Source organism: Danio rerio, chromosome 3, assembly GCF_052040795.2.
Source record: "Danio rerio strain M-AB ecotype USA chromosome 3, GRCz13ab, whole genome shotgun sequence".
NCBI lineage: Eukaryota > Metazoa > Chordata > Actinopteri > Cypriniformes > Danionidae > Danio > Danio rerio.
The window spans coordinates 25,690,035-25,713,743 of record NC_141023.1 but is presented as its reverse complement, the minus strand read 5'-3'; the positions used below and the strand labels follow the sequence as shown (position 1 = coordinate 25,713,743).

At 35.8% G+C, this 23,709-nt stretch overlaps 1 protein-coding gene across 1 annotated transcript; it reads right to left on the bottom strand.

Moving 5' to 3' along the window:
* Positions 1–1,225: 1,225 nt before the first annotated feature.
* atad5a (ATPase family AAA domain containing 5a) lies at positions 1,226–23,378 on the bottom strand. Its single transcript, XM_087244526.1, has 23 exons — positions 23,022–23,378; positions 22,734–22,806; positions 20,984–22,623; positions 20,817–20,895; positions 17,582–17,737; positions 17,334–17,475; positions 16,273–16,351; positions 15,988–16,169; positions 15,750–15,898; positions 10,869–11,019; positions 10,447–10,770; positions 9,919–10,015; positions 9,729–9,811; positions 9,515–9,645; positions 8,439–8,610; positions 7,594–7,770; positions 7,242–7,475; positions 7,098–7,162; positions 6,828–7,008; positions 6,577–6,734; positions 4,566–5,413; positions 3,036–3,194; positions 1,226–1,601 (listed from the first exon to the last, which is right to left on the bottom strand). Exons 2-23 carry the CDS (start codon positions 22,782–22,784, stop codon positions 1,523–1,525), a joined length of 5,337 nt encoding a protein of 1,778 aa, XP_087100652.1. The 5' UTR covers positions 22,785–22,806; positions 23,022–23,378; the 3' UTR covers positions 1,226–1,522.
* Positions 23,379–23,709: the final 331 nt, after the last annotated feature.

Here is a 23,709-nt window from a genome sequence, read left to right as displayed (position 1 = left end):
TTCCGCAAGCATTCAATGGGCCAAAAAAATCCCTTCGTGTTCACTTCCTGGAGAAAACAACAAACACTGAGCTGCTGCTGAAATACATGCTATTTTAATAACAGCATTGACACCGTATGGTAATATGACGTTATAAATGAGGACTGGTTGCTAATGATAGCGAATTGTACACAGTGATTGACCGCTCATAACACCAGTAACGTCTAATTAAAGGTTTAAACCATTTATACAGTGTCCTGACTACAGTATAACTTAAGTTTACTTCCTAACTACACAGCAAACAATTTTAGTGTTTAATAGATGTCAAACAGACATCTAAACGTAGACAGCTTGGCTATAAAACAAGGCTAAATTGGGCTGTCAGTGAAAATCTAATAGACATCTAAAAATAACCCAAAACTAGACTTGTAGTCAAATAGACAGACTTTATATGTGTAGTCATTCATTTCTGTTTATATGATTGTTTTGGCCTATTTTTAGATGTATATTGGATTTTCACTGACAGCCCAAGTTAAGTCTTGTTTAAGCCAAAATGACTATGTTTAGACATCTATTAGACATCTTTTAAAAACAAAAAAAATTCTGCTGGGTTGCCTAGTCTGGTTGATCAGCCTGGTTTTGGAGGGGTTTTAGCCATTTCCGGGCTAATTTTCAGCCTTGTCTTAGCTGGTCAGGCTGGGAAATTATCAGCTGAAACCAGCTTGAAAAGCCTGGTTTAAGCTGGACATAGGTGGTTTAGGCTGGGCTCAATGGCTAGCTTGACTTATCAAGCTGGTTTTAGCTGGTTATCCACCAGCCTGACCAGCTAAGACCAGGCTGAAAATGGTTGAAACCAGTCTGGAAATTGCCAAAACCCATCTAAAACCAGCTTAAACTAGCCAACCAGCCTAGGCTGGTTTAAGCTAGTTTTTTTTTTCAGCAGAGGTAGTATACAAGACAAAGCCAATGAAAATGATATTGTCATCTAGATTAATAATTAAGTGATATTACTTATAATCTAATCTTAAGTACATAGTTGCATACTAAAACCACATACAAAACATGCATGTACTGCTTTAACAGGTATAGTTATCTTCTAGAATTCAAGTAGACTATAAAACCATCCCATTTTGGAGAGGTGGAGGTGAGAGTTTGAAAAATGAGCAAGGTAAGGCCTTCACTCACACTGAATGTGCTGAAATGTATATGTTAGAGGAAAATAAATCATACACAACCTGCACACAAATTCCAGTAGCACCATCATGTTTAAAGATCTTATACAATTTACATACATATTTTGAGGAAAACATGTTTGCTGGCAAATAGCAAATCCAAATTTATTACTTGATAAAACCTTTTGAAAAATGCATGACAAATTACAAAACATAAATGATCTTCATAATGAGCAACGGCAAATTTAAAACCGTACAAAATCCATGCTATCCACACAACAACATAAAAGCACACTCCTTCTGAGTATATATTACTGTACAAATGCATATTCACAGCAGCCCTCGACCGGCTGCCTGAAGATGCATGTCATTTAAGGGAAATCGGATGCCAGGAACTCCACGGTGCTTTTAGGAAGAGTGAAGTGTATACCATCCAAATAGTGCAAGAACCTGCAAAAAAAGAACATAAATAATTGATCATTTTATGCAATAAGTGAATTTTTTTATGCAACGTGAAGAATGGGACCATTTGAAACGTCCACAAAACAAATGCTGACAAAATGTAAAAGGCTTACACTGACACAAATATAAATATGAAGAAGTGAAACAAAACCTCGTCTGTCAATTTGCGATCTCTCGTGTCATATATAAGCTTGCTAAAACCACATCCTGTCCCTTTGCCGTTTCATTTTTACAGACCTTTGCACTCTGACCAAATTGAAGTGTCGCCGTTTTCGATACACCCAGGCCAAATAAAAAAAACAAAACTGCATCAGTTAACACATTTATTTATAGGTTGTAAATATTTGCATAAAGCACTTAACCTTTATTTTTTGTTATTTGTCATTTTTAGTTTATTTTAAAGCTGTTATTTTTATATTTTTTAGTTTGCCCACTGTAAATTTAGAGTGCAATCTTTACTTGTGAAATGTGCCCAAGGGTGTTTCCCTCTGAATAAGTGGAAGTGATCTCACTTTGGGAGGGAAACAAAGAACAGAGCCACTGTGCATAAACAAGGGTGTGACATGCATTAGAGACCCCCAGCGGTGACAAAAATGTCCTGTTTTAAATTATTTAGGTCTGCCTCTGCCAGAGTTATCGATTCATCATCTGATATCATTAATGTGAGACAACAGTCATAAACTAGAAACATTTATGTCTATAAACAATTAAGAATTGGCATATAATATTGGTATAACATTTAATGATTACATATAATGCTAATGCTTAATTTCTGATGTCAAATAAGCCTACACATTCCTAAAAATATCCTGATGTACAGTATTGACAGTTAGTTTGTGTGGTCTTTGTGTCGCCCCTTCTCCACTGTGATTGGCCAGTTGGCTTAAAATGACATTGATGTGCAATGCGGTTTAAACACAAAGCCCACAGCACTTTTTGTATTATTTATAGTTCTCTAGTGATAGAAACTGAACTGAGGTTTAATAATAATAGTTTAGGAGGCTGTTTTCCTCACAAAATGCATTCATATGATCTCATAAAATAAATAAATCCCTGAAGCCAGTCATGTTTTTCATGCATTTATGGCCTTGAAAGTAGTAGTTGCGTAAGCGGTCAATGCTTGGATGGACAAACCTATCAGAATGCATGATAAATAGATTAATTTGTGTTTTAATGAGGAATAAAAGCCTTATGGGTTTAGAAGCCCATGGGTAATTAATAAAAGAATATTTATTTCTGGTCTGATCCTTTTAATATCGGAAGAAGCATTCTCCAGACTACTCTCTTGTGCCCCACATAGAAATTGAGTGAAAGCAGTTATAATTAATTATACAATATGCCTGATATAATACATCAGCAATAAGAAAATAAACCTTTGTAATACTGAAAATGAAAGTAAAAATATAAGTGTGGTTAAGTGACCTGCGTTTGATCTTTCCCTGCTCCTTCAGTCTTTCTGATCTGCAGATGGTGCGCAGACAGGGCAGGTAATCCAGAGCCACTGCTGCTCGGCTGCCCAGTGTTCCAGAAGACCTGGTGGAGAGGACTGACTTCAGCACCTCACTTCTCCTCTCCATCACTCTTTACACAACAACACAAACAGGATTACCTTTTAATCGAACGGTAAATGAAAATGAGAGATCAGAGTAATGTAATAGTCAGCAGATGCAATGATTTTTCTATTTAATTTTTAACTCTTATTAAATTGTTTTGCAATTAATGAGAAAATGCATACTAAAAAAAGTTTTTAACAAAATGTTTAACAATTTATTAAACACTAACTTTTCAGTTTTACTAACTTAAGAAAATGCATGCATAAATTCACAAGCTTGATCTTTATGTTTCATGTTTGAAGTTTTAATGATTTTTTTATTTATTATATTATTTTGGAAATATACAGCTATCAGTGTTACTGCAGGTTTCACCAAGTTCAATTTAAGACTTTTTAAAGACATTTTAAGACCGTTATGAAGGAAATGTTTTAATTACAAAGAGCTATTTTCAAATAGATTTTCACTTGCCTTATCAAACAATGATTACAATTTAATACATTTAATAATACAATAATAATAATAATATTAATAGTTTTAATATTTGTATTAATTTTCAAATAAATCCCTTCACAACCCTATAACCCTTAGCAAGAACAGAACAAAACATAGCTGTCAATTACTTCAGTCTAGAATACTAAGAATAAAAAATATAGGGTCAGTATCCTCAACAGTAAATAAATGTAGAACTTTTAAGAAAACGTTACTGTAAGAAAAGTAGTTTTAAATAAAAAGTTTTATTGAGATGGATTGTTGGTGATTGTGTGGGTGTTAATGGCCAGATTAGGTAGCTATAGATGAGCAAAGGAAAAATAAGAAAATTAAAAAAGATTTAAGATCTACAACACAACCTTTCAGTAGATTTATGACTTTTTAGGGCCTAACATTTGGCTTTTGAGATTTAAGATGTTTTAAGACTTTTTAAGACCCAGTGGATATTCTGATAAAGGCAACTTAAGACTCAGCGCTCCTTAAAAACAATCCAATAGGTGTGTACAATTGCTTGTCACTTCATCTCGCTTGTGTCTTTCTGATTTTTGAGTGTGCGCAGATTTTTTTTCAGTTAAGATGGCTTCCTGTCCTAACATGGATATCTTGGCATTGACAATGGTCAAGGTAACCGAAACAATTGCCTATTTTTCAAGAAATTTTTCTTGCTTGTCTCTTTTTGAGAGTTTACAGACTTTTTTAGTTGCTTCAATATGAAATTATTTCTTCAATGATATAGCCTAATAATCCTAACTAAATCAGCCACTAGTTGTGCAACATATAACGGGTGGGCAACATATAACGGGTAACTCATTCATTCCGAGGAACACTGCTTTGCTAATCCATTATTTTTTCCATGATGAAAAGATATATATAAATGAAATTAACCCAAAAAAAAAAATCTCATTCCTACCTTGGTTCACAAGGTGTAGTCTGTGTGAGGCTGAAGCTCTGTCTGTGTGGAGCCACGGAGAGTGTGAGCTCCTCCTCAGCTTTTCCTCTGATCTCGGCCTCCAGCTGCTGCACTCTGTCCCAGGCATCAGACACTACAGCCTTGCACTTCTTAAAACTCAAATGCTCCAAAACAGCATGCACTTCTTCAACACTAACACTATTGGCCTGCTTGACAGACTCTAACCGAATATCATCAGTCATCCCGCTCTTGATCTCTGCACTGGTCCAGCCAGAATCCTGGGGTCGGCAAAACCCCTCTGACTGCGAGGCTTGATAGTGTAGTGAGGAGTCAAGGAAGGACATGTGGTCTAAAAACTCTGCCAAACCACTCAAGCACTGCATCACTGGCTTGCTCTTCTTCTTTTCGGCTTCAGTTAACACAATACACCTTGATTTTTTGGGGGCAGCTTCAGGCACGTCGGCTGTTTCTACATTAGTGCTTTGAGCAGGATCTCTGCTGTTTTTTGGCAGTGGGAGGAAGTCTTCCTCAGACTCTGAATCAGACTGGAAAACATCTTTGTGGTTAATGCTCATCTTCTTACGCCCCTTCATTCTCGCGGACACTTTGAGAGGACTGCCGTCATCAGAGGGCTCGTCCAAACTTTCTAATCTCACAGTTTGAGGTAGTTGCTCAGGCTGGGACTGTGGAGCTGGTGCTGCTTGTGGTTTAAATGTGGACTGGGGTAAAAGACGAGTTGGCAGTGGAAGCAGACTCTCCATATTCGAATGGAGAAGATTCACTCCTCTTCTGTGGGCCTCAGAAAGAAGATCCCAGGATTTAATGCTTTCTAGATCAGAGGGTTCATGCTGTAAAATATGAAGTCTGATCAGTAACAAATTGTATAAAGCTTATATACATAAAAAGTGCTTGACAATAACTTTGTTAATGTTGCTGATCTAGTAGTTTTCTAACATTACTAGCCACAATTTTGTTGTTGGGAAAATATATGTATTTATTTGACTTTGGCATGCTAAAATGACAAAAAAATTATGTGTCTGTCCACATGCCTTCTCGTTCATTTAAGTTTTGTGTGTTGTGTATGACCTTACTCAATGAGCATAAGCAAATGGTTTGTGGTTTCATAGTGTTCCATTGCAAAGACCTCAATACTAAGAATTTACCAATTTTTTCTCTGGCCACACCAAATGAATTATTTTCTTGCCAGAAATTTTAAACGCGTCAAAACAAGCAAAGTATAGTTGTATACATTGCATTTTCATGGTTGATTTGCACAAGGAAGTGGGAGCATGCAAGCTTTTTAAACACTCACGCGCATCACATCAGCCCTCGTCAGTGAGTAAGGATAGCCTGTGCCTCATCATGCTTGGGATTATCTCATTTAGTAATTACCTGCTTTCCTTTGCGCAGTTATTTTTGACGATCGAGCTGCTTCTCAATTATACAAACACATTTGGATGCATATTGACAAACGGTCATAAACTAAAATTGAACTGAAATTTAGGTTCAACCAGCCAAAATGGCAAGTGGGGGTAGCTGTGTAACCCGCCACAGCTGAAACCTACCCACATTGGCGAGTGCTAATGTCATTTTATATATATATGAAAACATAACACACTAGTGCTATATCAGTTACCATTTGTCAGTGTGGGCTCATTCGTCCAACATTCATGTAAATTACCTCTGACATCAACACCCATTAAATTATTATATATATGAAAAAAACACTAATCAAATTAAAAGCACTTTTATCACATTTATTGTATATAAAATTTTTTAAATTATAATTTAATTATTCTACTTGAAGCCTTAAAGGTTATTGATTTAAAAAATATGTTCATAAAAATAATGTTAAATATTCATTTTCAAATCTATTTTAATATTCAAATTAATGATCTGAAAATAAAGTATGCATTAGCGCAAACTTTTTTATATATATAATTAATTAATTTTTGGATGTCTGCACTTCATCTGTGCATACATATATTTAGGAAGAGAAAAAAAAACTCACCTTAAGCAGTAAATCTGCAATATTTTCTGTTTGCATATTGCAGACCCCCAGCAAGCTCTCTGTAAACGCAGTGTGGCAATGTGGCAGATTTTCCTCCTTTACATCCTCAGCTTTCACAGGCTGAAGATCAGTGCCACTCTTGGGCTTCCCTTTGCTTTCTATAGTGCGAAAACAGATGAGTGTCATATTATCATACACAGCCAAAAAGTTTCTGAAGCATGTTTTCTCAATTAAACTAAATACATCCTTGCCTGATGAGGGCAGAGGCCTCTGTATCTGCTGTACTCCACCACTGCAGGCCCAAAACTGCAGCTGCAGAAGACTCTGCCGAATATCACAGCCGTTCCACTCCAGCAAACAGGACACATCCTTACTATCAGTTCTCAGGTTTTCTGCCAGACACAACAGCCGGACGTAACTGGAAACATCCGCCTGGAAAAGCCAAAGCAGTAAATATTACAAAACCAGACAGATCACAAAGAAAAATAGTTATGAAAAGAACAGAATTGCTGTTTAATTACCACTGAAGGAGATTTGAAATGGATCTCCTCGAATTGCCCATCAAACATGGCACCGAAAGTTGAATCTGCACAAAACAAAATCCCATGATGGCTAATTCATAAACCACACGTTATACATTTATTTTCACAGTCAGCTTGACTCACCACTCGTTGTCAGAATAACTGGTCTCTTAGTGGTGGTCATGAAGGTTTTGATTGCAGCCAGGAATCCCAAGTCATCATCAAAAACAATGTCCACTTCCTCGAATAAGATAAGGGACGTGGCCGTCCTTTTGGCCTGGTCTTCAGAGGAGATTTTGCTGCCCACTGAAGTTCCACTTGGGCACACTTTACTTTTATCATCAGCCTCTTTAGCTTTGGCAGACTTTTTTGGACATGCTTTAAAAGAAAGAATAAGTCTCAAAAATGATGCTTGAAAACAAAATATGACATTTCCATATCAATTCAACATTCGAGTTAGGTAACATTGACTTCTGCATTCTGAAATACTATTTACCAGGTTGTGTTTTCTTGTCTTGATTGTTTACTTCTTTTCCAGAGGATCTTCCACCTGCTTTAAAGAAACTGGTTAAAGATGTTGGCGCCAGTCCTCCTCTTCTGGATGAAGCACTTCGAGGAGACTGAGGCGGCTTTCTTGGAGATGATACAACCCTTCTGGGGGAGTTCAGCTTCCCTAAGATAAGAGAAGACACAGAAATATTCAATCAACGTGTCATGCGCAGTAAATGTTTTGTAGCATAGATAAAGAAATATAAATGTACATATTATATAATGGAAAATTAGATTTATGAGCTTGTATCATTTATGAAAACATTATTATAGTACAAGGAATAATAGTAGTTGATACTCTTAATAGCCTGTTTAGAAGAGCCAACAAACCCTTAAAATATGCAGAATGCATACATCTTAAATTCCAGCCCATACTGTATAATGCTATCAGATGACGTCTGACATTTGAGAGATTACTTTCAAAAATACTTTTGCCATGTGTTTGCAGAAACTGGCTTTACTGTATGTTTGGTCTGAGGTTTTGTTGCACTTCCACAGTGTCAACCAGCAGGTGTCCCTAGCGTACATTTTATCAAATACCTCAAAATGTTTTTTTTTTTTTTTAAAGCAACTGATTGAAAAGGCAACAAAAATGACACACTCTTATTATTATTATAATTTTTTAATGGTCTTGTTTATTTGTTTGCTGTGGTCAAACTTGTCAGATTACTTGAAACAGCCAAATCATTGTCATTTATGAATAAGATCGTGTTGATGTCTGAACTGAGATTGTCATCTTTTAACAATGAATCAATCAGCTCTACCAATCATCAAAGAAACGGAAAATCATACTAGGAGAAGTGCCGGGTTTGACGGTGGCGCTGTTGCTGCTGTAATTGCTGAAGTAGGACGGTTTGTGAGCATTGACACCCTGGATGTCCACCTGGTGGGACTGAGTGGCTTCCTTCAACTGGGATAAGATCTGACGACCACTTCTCTGAGAAGAGGAGTTTACCTCAAATACCTTAAGGAAGGAAACCAACAGCAAAGGTAGAAACATTACTTTTACAATGACAATAGACTTCATAAAGGGCATCTATTTTACCCCTTTTACAAGATGTAAGATAAGCATTTGGTGTCTCCACAATATGTCTGTAAAACTTCAGCTCAAAACACCCATCAGATTATTTATTATAGCCTCCAGAATCTGCCCATTTTTGTGTCTGAATGGTAGCTGGTTTTGTACCCTATGGCTTTAAATGCAAATGAGCTGCTATTCCCCACCCACCGTCTGCTTTTCATCATGCGTTACGTCAGATAAACAGCATTAGTGACAGACTCGGCTGAAGCTGAAATACAGTTCATTTGTCAAAAATACCAAGTTTATTTCATGTATTTGTGGTGGAGTTTATTCAAGCCTTTCTGAAATAAGTCACACACACATATATATTAGCGTTTATTGACACCATGGGGTCGTGGTGACTATAGCGGTTAAGAATTAGTAATTTTACTGTCCTCATTACTAACATGCGCTGTTTGAAAAACTTTTTAAACTTATAAAATGTATTTTTTTTTTATTAAATCACAGAGAGTTGTAACATGTTTTAATCCCAGTTTCTTTGCAAATAAAGTTCTGTGGACATGTGTATACATGTTATTACAGAAACATGGTGTCTGTCAATCAATTTGGTGGGTGGGGAAAACCGCACTCCTACATCACATTGCGGTGGGTCTCAAAATCACTGGGATTTTGGTCCTATTTTAACGTCAGGAAATTAAAAAAAAGACACTTGTTGGGATTATATCACTCTAATATGACACACTATACCTAGAGGCAGTTCTGTCCAAACAGCAAAATCAACAAAAGTTGATTTTCTATCATAGATGCCCTTTAAAACAGAGAAATGCATTGAAAAAGTCAGTCAGACCTTGAATCCCAGTTCTTGTGCACAGGCATAGACTGCAGCAGTTTTGCCCACTCCGGTGGGTCCAGTAATAAGCAGTGTGTTACACAGAAAATCTTCAGTCTCATCCAGGTCTTCACTCATGAGCCAGGAGTCTGCATAGAAAAAGTTGAGATGATGATTGCTCAATACAGCAAGCACAGCAGAAAATACAGAGTCATTTAGCATCTTCATATACCATTACTGTCCTCCTCGTGCTTCTTTTCCTGCTGTTTCCTCCTCTCTTCTCGGTCAGCTCTCAATTTCCACTCTTTCAGCCAGCTAAAAAAATAATTAAAATAAAACAGAACAAAACAAAAATAACTCATTAATGACATGTCAACTAGTGAACAAGATCTTGCAACATCTTTGATAGACAGGATAGCAACCTGTGTAGTCTCCGGACAGACTCCATATTCCCGATTATTTCACTGGAGTGCTGTGGCTGATATTTCTCTGTCCAAAGCACATCCTCTTTAATTCCATCTAGAAATAATCGCATTTAAAACCATGTAAAAACAACAACAACAACACAGTGCCAACAAATGTATAAAACAAGTATATATTTTACTTAAGTATAAACAGATTCAATCAAAAGTGACAAATCACATTGTTTTAAAAAATGTAAGCTCTTTTTAATACAAACGCTCTTCATTTAAGCTTTTCTCTAAGGGTTTGAAAGAAAAAGTATGTTTCTGCCAAAATATTAACTGTTTTCAACATTAATAGTAACTGTTTTTAGGAGCCAATGAGCATATAATAATAACAACATAATATAATAATTTCAGTATGATCATGTGACACTGAAGACTGTGTACTGAATACTGAAAAATTATGTAAAAACCAAAATCAAAATCTTAAAGTTTTTCTTCATTTTTGATTATTTTTTATTAAATTTAGGTTAATTCTTTGCTCACCTTCTGTGCTTGTATTTCTGGAGACAGCTGGTTCCACAATCATGACATCATCGTTCACAGGTGAGGTCTGGTCTTCTGGTTTGGACTCTTCTTTCTGCTTTTGTCTCAGTGATCGACCTCTTCGACCTCTCCCAGATGGCTGTGCTGCTTCACCTCTTGATGGTGGACTTACTTCTATCACTATGACATCATCATCTGTATGACTGGATTTAGTTTTTTTGCCTATTTTGCCGGTTGCCTCTCCTTCATCCACACGTTTCCGTTTTCTCCCGACAGCATCGGATGATCCAGCATGACAGGACTCCTTAGACTCATCTTCAAGATCTATAAACAATCACAGAGCAAAACCATATGAAAGTCACTCATAGTTACATATCTTAAAATAAAAGCAAAGTTAAGCTAATAAAATATTATTGTGTCACCTGCTGCAGAAGCCTGGAGGATGTAGTCTTCACGTCTCTTAATGAACCGAGTAAAGAATCGCTGATGAGGGAAGGATGGATTGGAGATTCTCATCTTCTCCAAAAGACACTGTCTGATTGGCTCAGAAAACTCGGTCTTCTGACAAGAAACCTAAATGACAAGATGAAATGTTAAACATATATCATATACTCACATTCAGTAGATTTATTCAATTGTACAACTGTGAAAAGATCATAATAATATAATTACTTTTAGAACACATAAAAAAAATACATTTATGGCGCATTTCCATTGAGTGGTACGGTGCTGTACGGTTTGGTAGATTCATCAACCCAAGCTCAAACAAACCTTGCTGTCGTATTGATGAACAACCACAAAGCCAAAAAAAACAGAATCTGCCCTGTGTCCTGTTGTTGTTTACGAGGTCGTCCAAAAGGGAGAGTGGTTTCACTTTCTCCAGAGAGCTCGCGTGCGCATCTATATATGAAATAACAAACTTCTTGAGCTGATGAAAATAATGTGTGTGTGATTTGATGAAGTGCTTCTGATATTTGATCCTTTCAGAAACAAACCCAAAAGTGAAGTGCGAAAAAACAAAAGAGAAGCTCTAAAAAACAAAGGAGCAAATGATTCTTTCAGCAACCTAAAGCATGAACAAACTATTATCATCGCCTTTTGGACTATTTTGACCTTGGAATGACAAGACGTTAACATTACATGTGCTGGTGAAGAATAAAAATGAGAGGTTTGTACTGACTGTTTATGTTTCGTATTGTTTGTGAACACCTATAAGGCCTAAATGTATGTTTTGGGTTTTTTCCTTTGTAATTGGTAACTTTTCAGAGACTGTGAGGCTCTGTATGAGTTCATATTTGTTTTATTTATTTTATATAATCACAGACGTTACAGTAGGCTGTTTCACATTATCCATGATCTGCAGCTATAATCAAATCCTGTGCATAGAAAGGTTAGTAATTAGGATTTATACATAAGTATTAAGGATGCTCCGATCGATCGGCATTGGCTGATAATCACATTTCAGAACTCAATAGGTACTCGCTAATCTGGCCGATCTCATGAACCGATAACAATGTTTACAAGCTGAGGACATATAAGAACTAAAATCTTTTTGTATATCAGAACTTAAAGTTCTGTGTTTTTAACAATATTGAAAGTTTATTAAAACCATACTGGAAATATTACGGAAATAAAAAACTAAAATATTTTTAAGTTTAATATTTACTAATATAACTTATTGTGATTTATTTATTGCAAAAACAGTAGTTTATGAATCTATTTCCTTTTAGTAAAGAAGTAATAGAGTTATAGGTGTGCATTATAACTTCTTATGCATAAAATATGCTCTTCAAACTTCATTTAGACATGTTGAATAATTCTTCCATCATTTGCAATGTTTCCAAATTGCTTTGTTAGTAATTTTTCTTAACAAATTTTTGGTTTGTTTTATTAATTATTTAAAAAAGCTGCTTCTGACCATTACATTTCCACATTAAATGGTTTAAGACAGTGGTTCTCAAACTTTTTTCACCAAGTACCACCTTAGAAAAAAATCGTCTCTCCAAGTACCACCTTACGACGCTATTTTTTTAACCAGTATTAAAAAATAGCGTCGTAGGCCTAATTAAGCAACTACAGGTGTGCACAGTTTTAAAATGATGCAGATTACTTCCTATTATTAAGAATATGTATTAATGTCAGTCACTTTAAACATTTTAAATAGTCTGAACATTAACTGTGCTTGCAGATAAAAAAAAGTTTTAGTTAAAATGTGCTTTTAAAAATTCGCTGTTCTTAAAAAGTAAAAAGAAAACTGCTGTACTTAAATCTAAAGTATTCATAGTAGCCTATTCATCAAAAGCTGGAAATGCTGCTTGGACCTTATAAATATAGGCTATATGTCACATTCCTACACTTTCAGACAAATCTTGAAATATATGTTAAATGTACATATGACAGGGTTCATACAGGCACAGCCTAATGAAAATCAATTCCAGCACCTATTTTTTTTTTTTCAAGACTGACATGCTATGTATTGAAGACCTGAAATGTATTCTCAGCAACCCATAAAATATTGCATAGGAATAGATACAAATAAAAACCATTAAAAATAATATTTATTAATCATATATTAATAATATAATAAACCTGCACTAAATGCTTGTGAAATTTTTTTTGTACTCAAGTAAAAATACTATTACACTGCTAAAATAACATTTTTAGTAAATAATGCTAATATTTGGTAAAAGTACAACGTACTCTTTTAAAAAGTACTAGTTGGTTACTTTTGAATAAAAAAAAATCAGATTTTCATTATGAAATCACTTTTTTAAGTGTAAACCTGATTTAATGGTTTGATTGCTTAAATCCCAAATCTACGTGTATAGGAATATGCACTAACAAAGGAAGTATGGTCGATTTTTCCTTTCATGACAATTAATCTTTTTCAATAGCACTGGTAAAACTACCAAATAATCTTTAAGGCTATAGAGACACTTTTTGCCCATTTTTTTTTAAAAGATATTTTTAAGCTTTGAAAGGTTAAAGTAAATGGTAAAAAGATTTTTATTTAGCCGTTTATTTACATATTTTACACTATTTTTCTTTACAATATGTCAAATTTGTTTCTTAAATAGCTGTACATCACATGTAGATTTTATTTTACACTTGATCTTAATCTAAAATAGAAACGTAAAAAAAAATACAAGTACACTGTCAGTAAAAATATAAAACAAATGACTTCATTTTACTTGAGGTATTTGAAATATGACGACACTACATTTATCAAAGCAGTGCTTTAAGAGCCTTATTGTAAATTTTGATAAATAAACAATAAGTAACAATGGATTGCTTTGATCTGTAATGCTTTAAGACAGATCAGAATACAGCTAAATGTATAAATCACACAAATACCTCATCCAGAAACATTTCCAGCATAATTTTTGTCGCAAAGAAATAAAAAAGTTCCACCTTTGCTAAAAGTAAGTTTCACTTGACAACACAGCCAAATAAGAAGACCATTAGCATTGTCATCGATCATGTATCAATCTATTTCTAAATACTTGATAACTTTAAATACTTTTGACTAAATTTAGTCAAGGAGCAAAGATAAATAATGTCTACTTTAATAGTGGAAAGATCGCGATTGTATTCAATCTGAACACACACACGATCATGAGAGGACTTGCAGTTCATTTGAAAAAAGCCTATTTAAGAGCTCGCATTTCTGTTTTAGTGATTTGCGTATTTGAATGCGCTCTCGTGTTAAAATAGAGCACTCGCCACATTTGCAGAAATGAGTAATTGCGCAATACCTCCATTCCCGCGCCGCCATTCAGAATGTATTAGAGGAGTGACAGGTCAGAGGCGAGTCGACTGGCTGTCGGAGAGCGAAACGTGTTTGTAGATCATCAAAAAGGCAGGAAATATGTCCGCGGTTTAATTACTCTGCTAGACATCTCTATAGTGAAAACATCCGAGAAGCATTAATCCAACAAAACATTTGTTTTTAACTCGTTTTTTCTGTCTCTGCAACACAGAAAGCATTTGTCCCGCCCTTACGTTTCACGCAACTAGACAAGGTCGACTGTGATTGGCTACTTTTCATGTCATGTCAGTCAAATCACGCTTCAGAATCAATTCTTAAACTTCGGAAACTGATTTTCAGCAGCTTATGACACAATTCACTAAAATAAACACTCTAAGCACAGCGCTGTGATCGTACACTTCACAAAACAGCCAATGCTGATCACATCGATGTTATATTACACATTTGAGGATTAAAAGTGTTAATTGTTTCTTTCATTATTCAGCGATTCCTCCGCGTACCACTAGGAGGAAGCCCGCGTACCACTAGTGGTACGCGTACCACAGTTTGAGAACCACTGGTTTAAGAGATGCGTTTAAGAAGTTATATGCAGCATCATTAATTTATTCTCTTAGGTAAGGAGAGATCTCCACTTAAGTATCATTCGTAGAGGAAAAATGTGCTTTATGCATTATAAAGCTTAAAGCATCAGAATCCATACTTGGTATCGGTCGATCACCATGACAAGGAATTGGTACTCAGTATTGGCTGCAGAAATCCTGATCGGAGCATCCCTAATAAGTATTGATGTGTGTACAGCATTTGTTTAGTAAGAAGTGCTTCTCATATAATAAGAGAACTTTGAGTGAGAATGACATTGACTGCAACTTTCTGTTAAACACCATGCCGACCAAAAGGGTATCATTGGTCCCATTTGGCAATGGAGACACAGTGGTGACCTGTACCGAACCATACTGTACCACTCAGTAGAAACGAGGCATTATATGATGGCAAAGCTGAATTTTCAGCATCAGTAGTCTTCATCTCCAATCTTCATTGTCACATGATTCTACACAAAACATTCTAAATGTTGTTTTAAGTAAAACTTTGTTTTTAGAAATGAAATTTTGTGAAAATTGTGATAAAAGTTTAAATATTTAGACATTTTAAAAGAACAGCGTTTATTCGACATTTTTGTAGAATTAACATTTGCATTATAATCCAATCGATTCTGCCTGAATAAAAGCATCAGTTTACTTCAAATAAGTAAACTTTAAAGGTTAGGTTCACGCCAAAAGTCAATTTACACATTGTTTACTCACGTAGGTGGTTCCAACCCTTTATGAGTTTCTTTCTTCTGTTGTACACAATAAAAGATATTCTGAAGAAAGCCGAAAACCTGTAACTATCAACTTCCATACTATATATAGTTACAGGTTTCTTTAAAATATCTTGTTTTGTATGAGAAAGAACTCATAAAAGTTTGAAACAGTACTTTATTTAAAGAAAAATGCAAAACCTTAAATCTAATAAATGAGACCAAAACTCCACCTACCTGCTTGCAAAATGTTCTCTTAGCCGGGACCGTAGTACACCCTAAAGACTTCTCCAAACACATCAGTGGCACCGATGGTATATTACAGAACTCCTTTAAGCAACTCAGCAAAGGGTCTGTGGGCCACTGGAGGCTCCAGACAGAACAATCTGCAAATCAGAAATCAGGCCATTAGTCTCAAACACAAACACACACAATGCATGCAGTACTATAAACTGGAGAAGGTCTCCAAGATCACCTGGAGTCTTCTGCTGGACGTGCACCACTGTCTGGAATGAAGCACAGGCCTGACTGTAAGCCTCTCGATTGGCTGCTGTCTTTGCAATCTGCTTTTTAAAAGACTCTGGAAGGCCACTCTTCAGAAACTCTCTCTTTGCTCTAAACTGTTCATCGTCTTGCGAGTTCTCAGAAGCTTCACGACTGAAAGGATTGGACATTCATTTAATTGGATTTTACACTAGCAAGCAAATGAGAGAATTCAACGGAAGTCAATTGAATTAATTTTGGATTTTATAAACAATACCTGCTGTCGTCAAAAATGGAGATGACAGCTGAAGGTCTCTGAGCTTTTTTCTCAACAAACAGAGGAGCAAGTTTAGAACCTGAAAAAGATATAAAATTAATATTAAAATTATTATCTGCTTGTTAAGTCGTCATATATAAAATACTGTTTCCATGGTCCAAGTCGCTACTTATTTAAACTGATTTAATATTTGTTTATGACCACTTTTTAGTTATATATTACACATTAAAGTAATTTTCTTTTAAAATCATACATTGTGCATACATTCTCTAGACCAAATATGCCCAAACTAGGGCCCGCAGAGCAAAGTTGGCCCATTTTAACCTTTGATTTGGCCAACCATCCCATCTGGGAAGACAGGAAGTATGATGGGGATGATTTAGAGATTGTCATTTCAAAACTAATGTACCTTTCGTTTAATTGTTTAAAGCTAACTGAAATTAAAATTTTTAATTAAATGGTGTGAATGAATGCGGTTTAGTTTAAATGTATCTACATTGATGGATAGAGGACAAATCAAGTCAAAGGCAGATTTTGCTTGACTAATGTACTCAGCATTGAACTCCACTGTGTTATAAATGTGATTGTTCATGTTTTTATTACAAGTTATCTTTTTAAATGTTGTACTGCATCAGTTAATAATCATTTATTAGAATTTTTTTCTAATGAATTAGGTAGTTACTCATGGCAACTTTAATGTAAAATAGTTTAGTTTATTTATCATCGACCCACAGCTATGATTGATATTTGGTTTTTGGCCCTTTATTCAAAAAGTTTGGGCACTTTTACTCTAGACAGTCAGAGCATCAATATTTTAATATCAATATTTAAACATTTATTAATACCATCTGTTTAGCCTCCCCGTAAAGTTTGATAGAGGGATTAACCCCCCGAATGCTGCATCGAGTAACGTTACACTTAACAATCGAAAATATGTGATATTACAATTCATGCATTTTTGTAAATTACTTGACTGCAATACATGTTGAATGAAATGCTGAAAAACTAATATTCATATAATTAAAACCAGGTATTAATTTAATTACTTGTCTATAATTTACCTGCAGGAGTCTTGGATGTTTTGTTTTGAGATGCATTTTTCCCCAAAACCTCATTCAAGCTTCGAAGTTTTTTATTGATTTTCTCACTTTCCTGTGAGGAGACTGGATTGCTTTTGCTTGCCTCCAAAAACACTATGGAGTCCTAAAGAAATAAAAAGATGTTGATATAAATAAGATATAAATAAGAATCACATAATATTGGCAGTTTTCAATAACGTACAAAATTTACAACAGTTGCACTGACTTACCTCGTCTTCACAGTAATTTATTGATGACTCTTTGCTTCTTGTAGAGCGTCTTACAGTCTCTTTCTCCTTCTTAGTGTCCTTTTTATTTTGCTGAAGTGCTTTGGCTTTCTGAACAAGCTTTTTAGCTTGCTTTCTCTTTTTAGCTGCATTTAATTCCTAAAAAAAAAAAAAGTTTTTGTGAGTAACCTTTAATCATAACCCTTGTGCACTGTTTAACTACCCTCTCGTTATGTCTGTAGCTGTTTTTACCATTATAATCTTCCATTATAAAAACATTGTTGATGGCAAATCCATGACAGCATACAATCATGCATTTTTCATCGTGGTTTTCCTGTTGGAAACAGCTAAAATGTGTAACTTTTACTGTTGATCATCAGTTGGGATTGTTATTGCTTTAGATAGGCCTGTGCTAAAAAAAATTTTGGTGCTGGAGTTCTATGGAGTAAAACAGCAGATATGTGGTGGTGTATAGTGTGTGTACATTACAATGTTCTGAGAGCTGAGAGGCTTATTTGGATTTTCAAGATCTCTCTTACACTCACACACTATACTCCATACAGAAGGAACAAACTAAGCTTTTATTGCACTGCAACTTAGGATCAACAGTAAACATTTTCAATTTTACCTCTTCTCAAGAGGAAAACAACAACTATAAAGAGAGCATGTGTATTTGCAAAATATCTGTCAAAATAAGATGCGTCACCAAAAGTCATTCCAATACTGAAACAGAGACATTTGTGGCCAAATAAAGGCCAATCCCAATTCTATTTTTACCCCTACATCTTTCCTTTGGCCCTTGAAGGAGAGTGTGAAGGGGAAGGGGTTAAAATTTTATCTAAGAAATGGGACAGCACTACATCTCCTCACCATATGTAATCTCAATCTCTTGCTTCATTTGAGATCAACGTTGGCGACTGCTGTAGCTATTCCAGCTGCATATTTTTTGGAATTTATCTTCAGGAAATCACTGAAGGCAACGATATAATGTTATCATAATGATATAATGTGGCAAGAAGCTCATAACTATACTGTGCATTTACACTGGGGCCATATTCATCTATATAAAAACTACAGTAACATTATACTACACACTGTAAAAAGATCATTTCCAGCCACTAGACTTTTTAGACAGGGTATTCAAGTCAGGGCTGCTCGATTTTGGGAAAAATCATAATCACGATTATTTTGGTCATAATTGTAATCAAGATTATTTAAAACGATTACTGTTAAGGTCAAAATTATTAGTGCTCCTGGGAATATGTTTTTTTTTAAATAAATATTTCTCAAATGATGTTTAACAGAGCAAGGAATTTTAATAGTATTTCATATAATATTTTTCTTCTAGGCTTATTTGTTTTATTTTAGCTAGAATAAAAGCAGGTTTAAATATTTAAAAACCCATTTTTAGGTCAATATTATTAGCCCCCTTAAGCAATATATTTTTTGATTGTCTGCAGAAGACACTACTGTTATACAATGAACTGCTTAATTACCCTTATTAAGCCTTTTAATTGCACTTTAATCTGAATGCTTGTATTTAGAAAAATATCTAGAAAAATGTTATTTACTGTCATAGCAAAGATAAAACAAATCAGTAATCAGAAATGATATATAGAAACTATTATGTTCAGAAATAAGTTTTAAAAAATTCTTTCTATTAAACAGAAATTGGGGAGGAAAAGGATTGCTAATATTCAGGAGGGCTAATAATTCTGACTTTAATGTATACATACAATTATTTTCCTCCCTGCAAAGGAAAAAAAAATAGAATAAAAATATGAAACAAACTGTGCTTTAAGCATCTTCACTGTAAGAATAAAACTTTAGCTACAAAAATCCTTCAGTCAAGAGCAGAGGGATTTTCTCGTTTTGTTTGATTAATGATAAAAGCAACATTGCGCGCTGTCTCTTTAATGGTTTCTCTTTCACGTGTCTTTTGATCCTCAACTCGTAACTCGTTTGTTTATTACACAAATGAGGGTTATTATGAATAATCACTAAACACTGCGTTTTGACATCTATTTGACCATTAAAGCGCTCACATTAAGATGACTTTAGATGTCTGCACCTCATCCGTTTCGCGAGGTGCGCGCACAGTCAGCGGAGGTGCGCAATGCGGCGCAAGTATAATTCCAGTGTCAGTTTGCGAATGAGACCGAATGCTGACCGGCCGCATGCTTCTGGCTGTGCGCTTGCTGCACACACATAAGCATGCGGTCTTTCGCGCTTTTAGGAGCAACAGCTGGAAAGGGGGCAGTATATGATGCAATAATCGTTTATGTCGATTAATGCTTTTTCATAATCGTTTGAAGCCAAAATCGAAATCGGATTTTCGATTAATTGCACAGCCCTAATTCAAGTGTCAGATGTGAAAGTATGCAGTGGGACTGCTATACAGGAAATATTAGGGATTATATATAGCAACGTTTAGTGTGTTTTTTTTTTTAAAAACATGACGGCAGAACACGATGTATGTATGTATATATGAATGTATTAAATCATATGCTTGCTCGATGTAAAAATTTGTAATAATGACAAAAAAAATACAAATTTGTGCATCTCCTTAATTTCGTGTGCAGCCAAGCTGCCGTTGTAGGTGGTGTATTCTGAGAAATTTTCGTACTCCTTGGTTTCGAGTGTGGTCCTAAAAAAATTTCAGTTTCAAGACCTATCTACCCCTTCCCCTTAGTCCTACGCCTTCATGCTAAAAATAATTGGGACAACTCTACCCCTTCACATGAATGAGCAGAACAAGGGGTAGAGGTAAGGGGAAAGACAGGGTAGGATTGAGATTGGGCCTAAGACTCATAATCACCCCAGAATGGATGTAAACATCCCCAACAGCATACATGGGTTAAAGTGACACTTCACATAGAGCTAATTATGAATTATTTAAAATAAATATATAGGGTCTAAGACAAGGTGTCCTATTTTGATCTCTTAGTAAAACCAAATTTACTAACTGAATTTATGCACATAGAAAGTATATTTAAACCAAGAGTAGTATCAAATAACATTTGCAAAAATAAAACAAAGATACAGATGAAATAATCCTCAAGTGGTAATCAGCGTAGCAAATTATTTCAGGTAAAATTGAAACATTTGATGAGGACTGCAAAATGCAACACTTTGTGTTTGACCCACATACACCTATACACACAAAAATATACAAACAGTGTTTTATTTATTATTTAAAAGTATTGGTAACATTACAACATTAAATCATGTTAATTACCTGTGCTGAGAGAGGACTTGATATTTCAAAATCACCAGCTTTTGTGGCAGAAGTTGGAGGCATTCGACTGATTCTCATCCTATCAAATGAAGCACAACAATGTTTTAATTGATGTACTTAACAAAGAAACAACGAAAAGATGTCTTTAAAAGAAGTGTTGATCTTACCTGATAGGACTGCCTTTTGTGTATGGTGGACAGAGTATTTCAGCTCTGTAGATTCCCCTTTTGGGTCTTTGAACTTTCGGGGTGGAGGCCAGAGAAGGAGAGGGTGTATTTTGGGTTTCGTCATCTTTTACTGTGTTTTCTTGTTTCTCTTTCTTCTGTGGCGCAGCAGCTGTTTGTCTACGTGACAGATCTCTGGTTGACCTCCTGAGCTCTCTGACAGGCTCTTCAGTGTTGTCTTTTTCAGCTGGGCTGCTCTCTTTCTCCACCTCCATCTCTGCTGGAGGTTCTTCAGGTTTCATATCTTGTTTGTCTTCAGCTTTCTTAGCTTGAGCCTTTTTTCCAGATTTTCGAACTTTCATCTTTTTATCAACAGAACAACTCTTTGCTTCTTCATTCTTCTCCAAGCTTGTAACTTCAGGTTTCTTCTCAGTTGTTTTTTCTTCAGGTTCCTTCTCTGCTGCCTCCAGGACTTGCTCTTGAAGCTGGCTCGGCTTGCTTTGTCCCTTATTGGGTTTGTTTTTAACTCCATCAAGGCTCGGCTGCTTAAAAGCATTCATAAACTGCTTTCTCTCCGCCTCAGTGCTTTTAGGATTGGAGCTGGACTCCACCACATCTAGTTCCAGATCTTCCTCAAGAAGAACAACATTAGACTTCCTTTTGAGGTCAGGCAAAACATCAGGTTTAACCTCAGGCATAGGATCAGACAATCTCTTCTCATCTTTTACTTGGCTTTTTTTATTTCTAATAAAAATGGAGGCGATTTTGTAATCCTTGGACACTTTTAGAGACTCATGGTGATCAGGGGAAATGGGATGCACCTCTGCTTGAATGGTGAGAGTTCTGGGTGACACCTGCAGAGGACCGACAGCAGAATCACCTGCATTATTACAGATGTTCACTTCACTTGAAGTCTCAGCAGTGTCAGTCTTGGAAACAGCATTGCTCTCCTCCTCCTCATGACTTTGATTGTGCATAAAATCTAAAAATGAGATGGTGACGGTGTTGCTTTTCTTTTCGGCACACTGCTCAGGTTTAGCACCACACACCGGCTCTTGAGCATCACCAACACATTCCTTACTCTCTTCACAGTCACCTTTTGCCTTACGGTTTCTCCTCAAGGCAGATTTTTTGTTCCCACCATCTTTTTTTAACAACGGTTTCTGTTCAGAAGTTTCCACAGACTTATTAACAGTCAGAGTACTTGAATCATCCTCTGTGGCATTTTTCCTCAAGTTGGATTCTTTCATATCAGGACAAGTTCTATCTGGAAGTCCAGCAGTTTCACTTTCCTTTGAATCACCGGGACTCTCAATAAGCACAACATCATCTGTGACCACCTGTGCATCCTCCTCTTTAGATTTCTTCTTGTCTTTAGTCTTCCTGGTGCGCTTCTGCCCTCGTCCTCGAACAGGTTTCCCTGAGACTTCTTGACTTACTTGCTCTGAAGAATGCGGCGAGTTTTCTTTAGCTTTCAGAGAGCAGTTTTTTATTTCTGGTGCAGGCGAGGTCTTCTTGAAGAAGTCCATGATGTTGTTGGATCGAGGCGGTGAGAACGGTTTCTCCACTATCTTGGGTGCAAAGTAGTTAGTGATAGTTCTGACAGATGGTGCATCGCCATCCTTTCTCATTTTTTTGCACGGCTGGAAAAGCAACAATTTTAATTTAATATAAATATTACACTTTTCTGATTATATAACTAAAACACAGCCATAACAGATTAACAGTTACACATTATTAATAAGACACATACCTGACCCTCGAAATCCTCCATGACAGCTGGCAATGCAACAACCCCAGCCATCTTTCACCCTAAAACTAAAGATCTGCATTTAAGAAGGATTTTAAAAGAGGTTAAACGCGAGCACGCCAAACAAAAGTGTCATGAAAGATTTAAAATGTTATTATAAATGTTATAATTCATAAACAGCTACTGTAACAGTTTGGGTGAATGTTGCTTAATATGTTAGCATAACGCTGGTAAAAGTGTAAGTTAGTCAAAGTGTGTTTGAAGAAATGTATTTAAATTGCAGACACTCACCTGTTGTTTTATTTCCCTCGGGGATCTGCTGATACATAATCCATGAATTACAGTGAAGAGTGCATAAATATGAATCCAGCAACGACTCCGAGTAAACACAAAGCCTATCTATCGACACATTTACCAAACAACGATATACTTCCCGGCGAAAACAAGCATAACGCGTTGTAAGAACCAACCCACAAACCCGCTCCGCGTGGAAAATTACTTTAAAAATCTGAAGTGCGCTTGAACCTAATATTAAGACCCCATTTTCTGTTATAATGTAGGTTTTGGGGTAGTTGAATTGTTTTCGACAAATGGCGCCAAACACCATGGACGTCTTTCGCCGCGCCGGTTCGGCCAATCACAGTGACTGTCGTCATGCAGTCTGAAACAGGAAAAAGCGCATTGTCGAATTTCAAAATAGTATCATCCTTATGAATTTATATCTAGAGAGCAAACAAGTCTTTCTCGGTGTAATTTCTCTTAAAGGAGTTATTCTGTCCTGTTAACTGCAATTAAGTTCGACCATAGGGAAAACTATTTCTTATATCCTCACTCACGTGCCCCAAGATTTAAACGATTCGTTTATCATGACAAAATATTTGATTATTTTAAAACAAATCTTATATTACTATCTTACTCAATAGTAGGATATACACACAGGTCATTAAATACAACGATTAAAGGACGGTGATAATATATA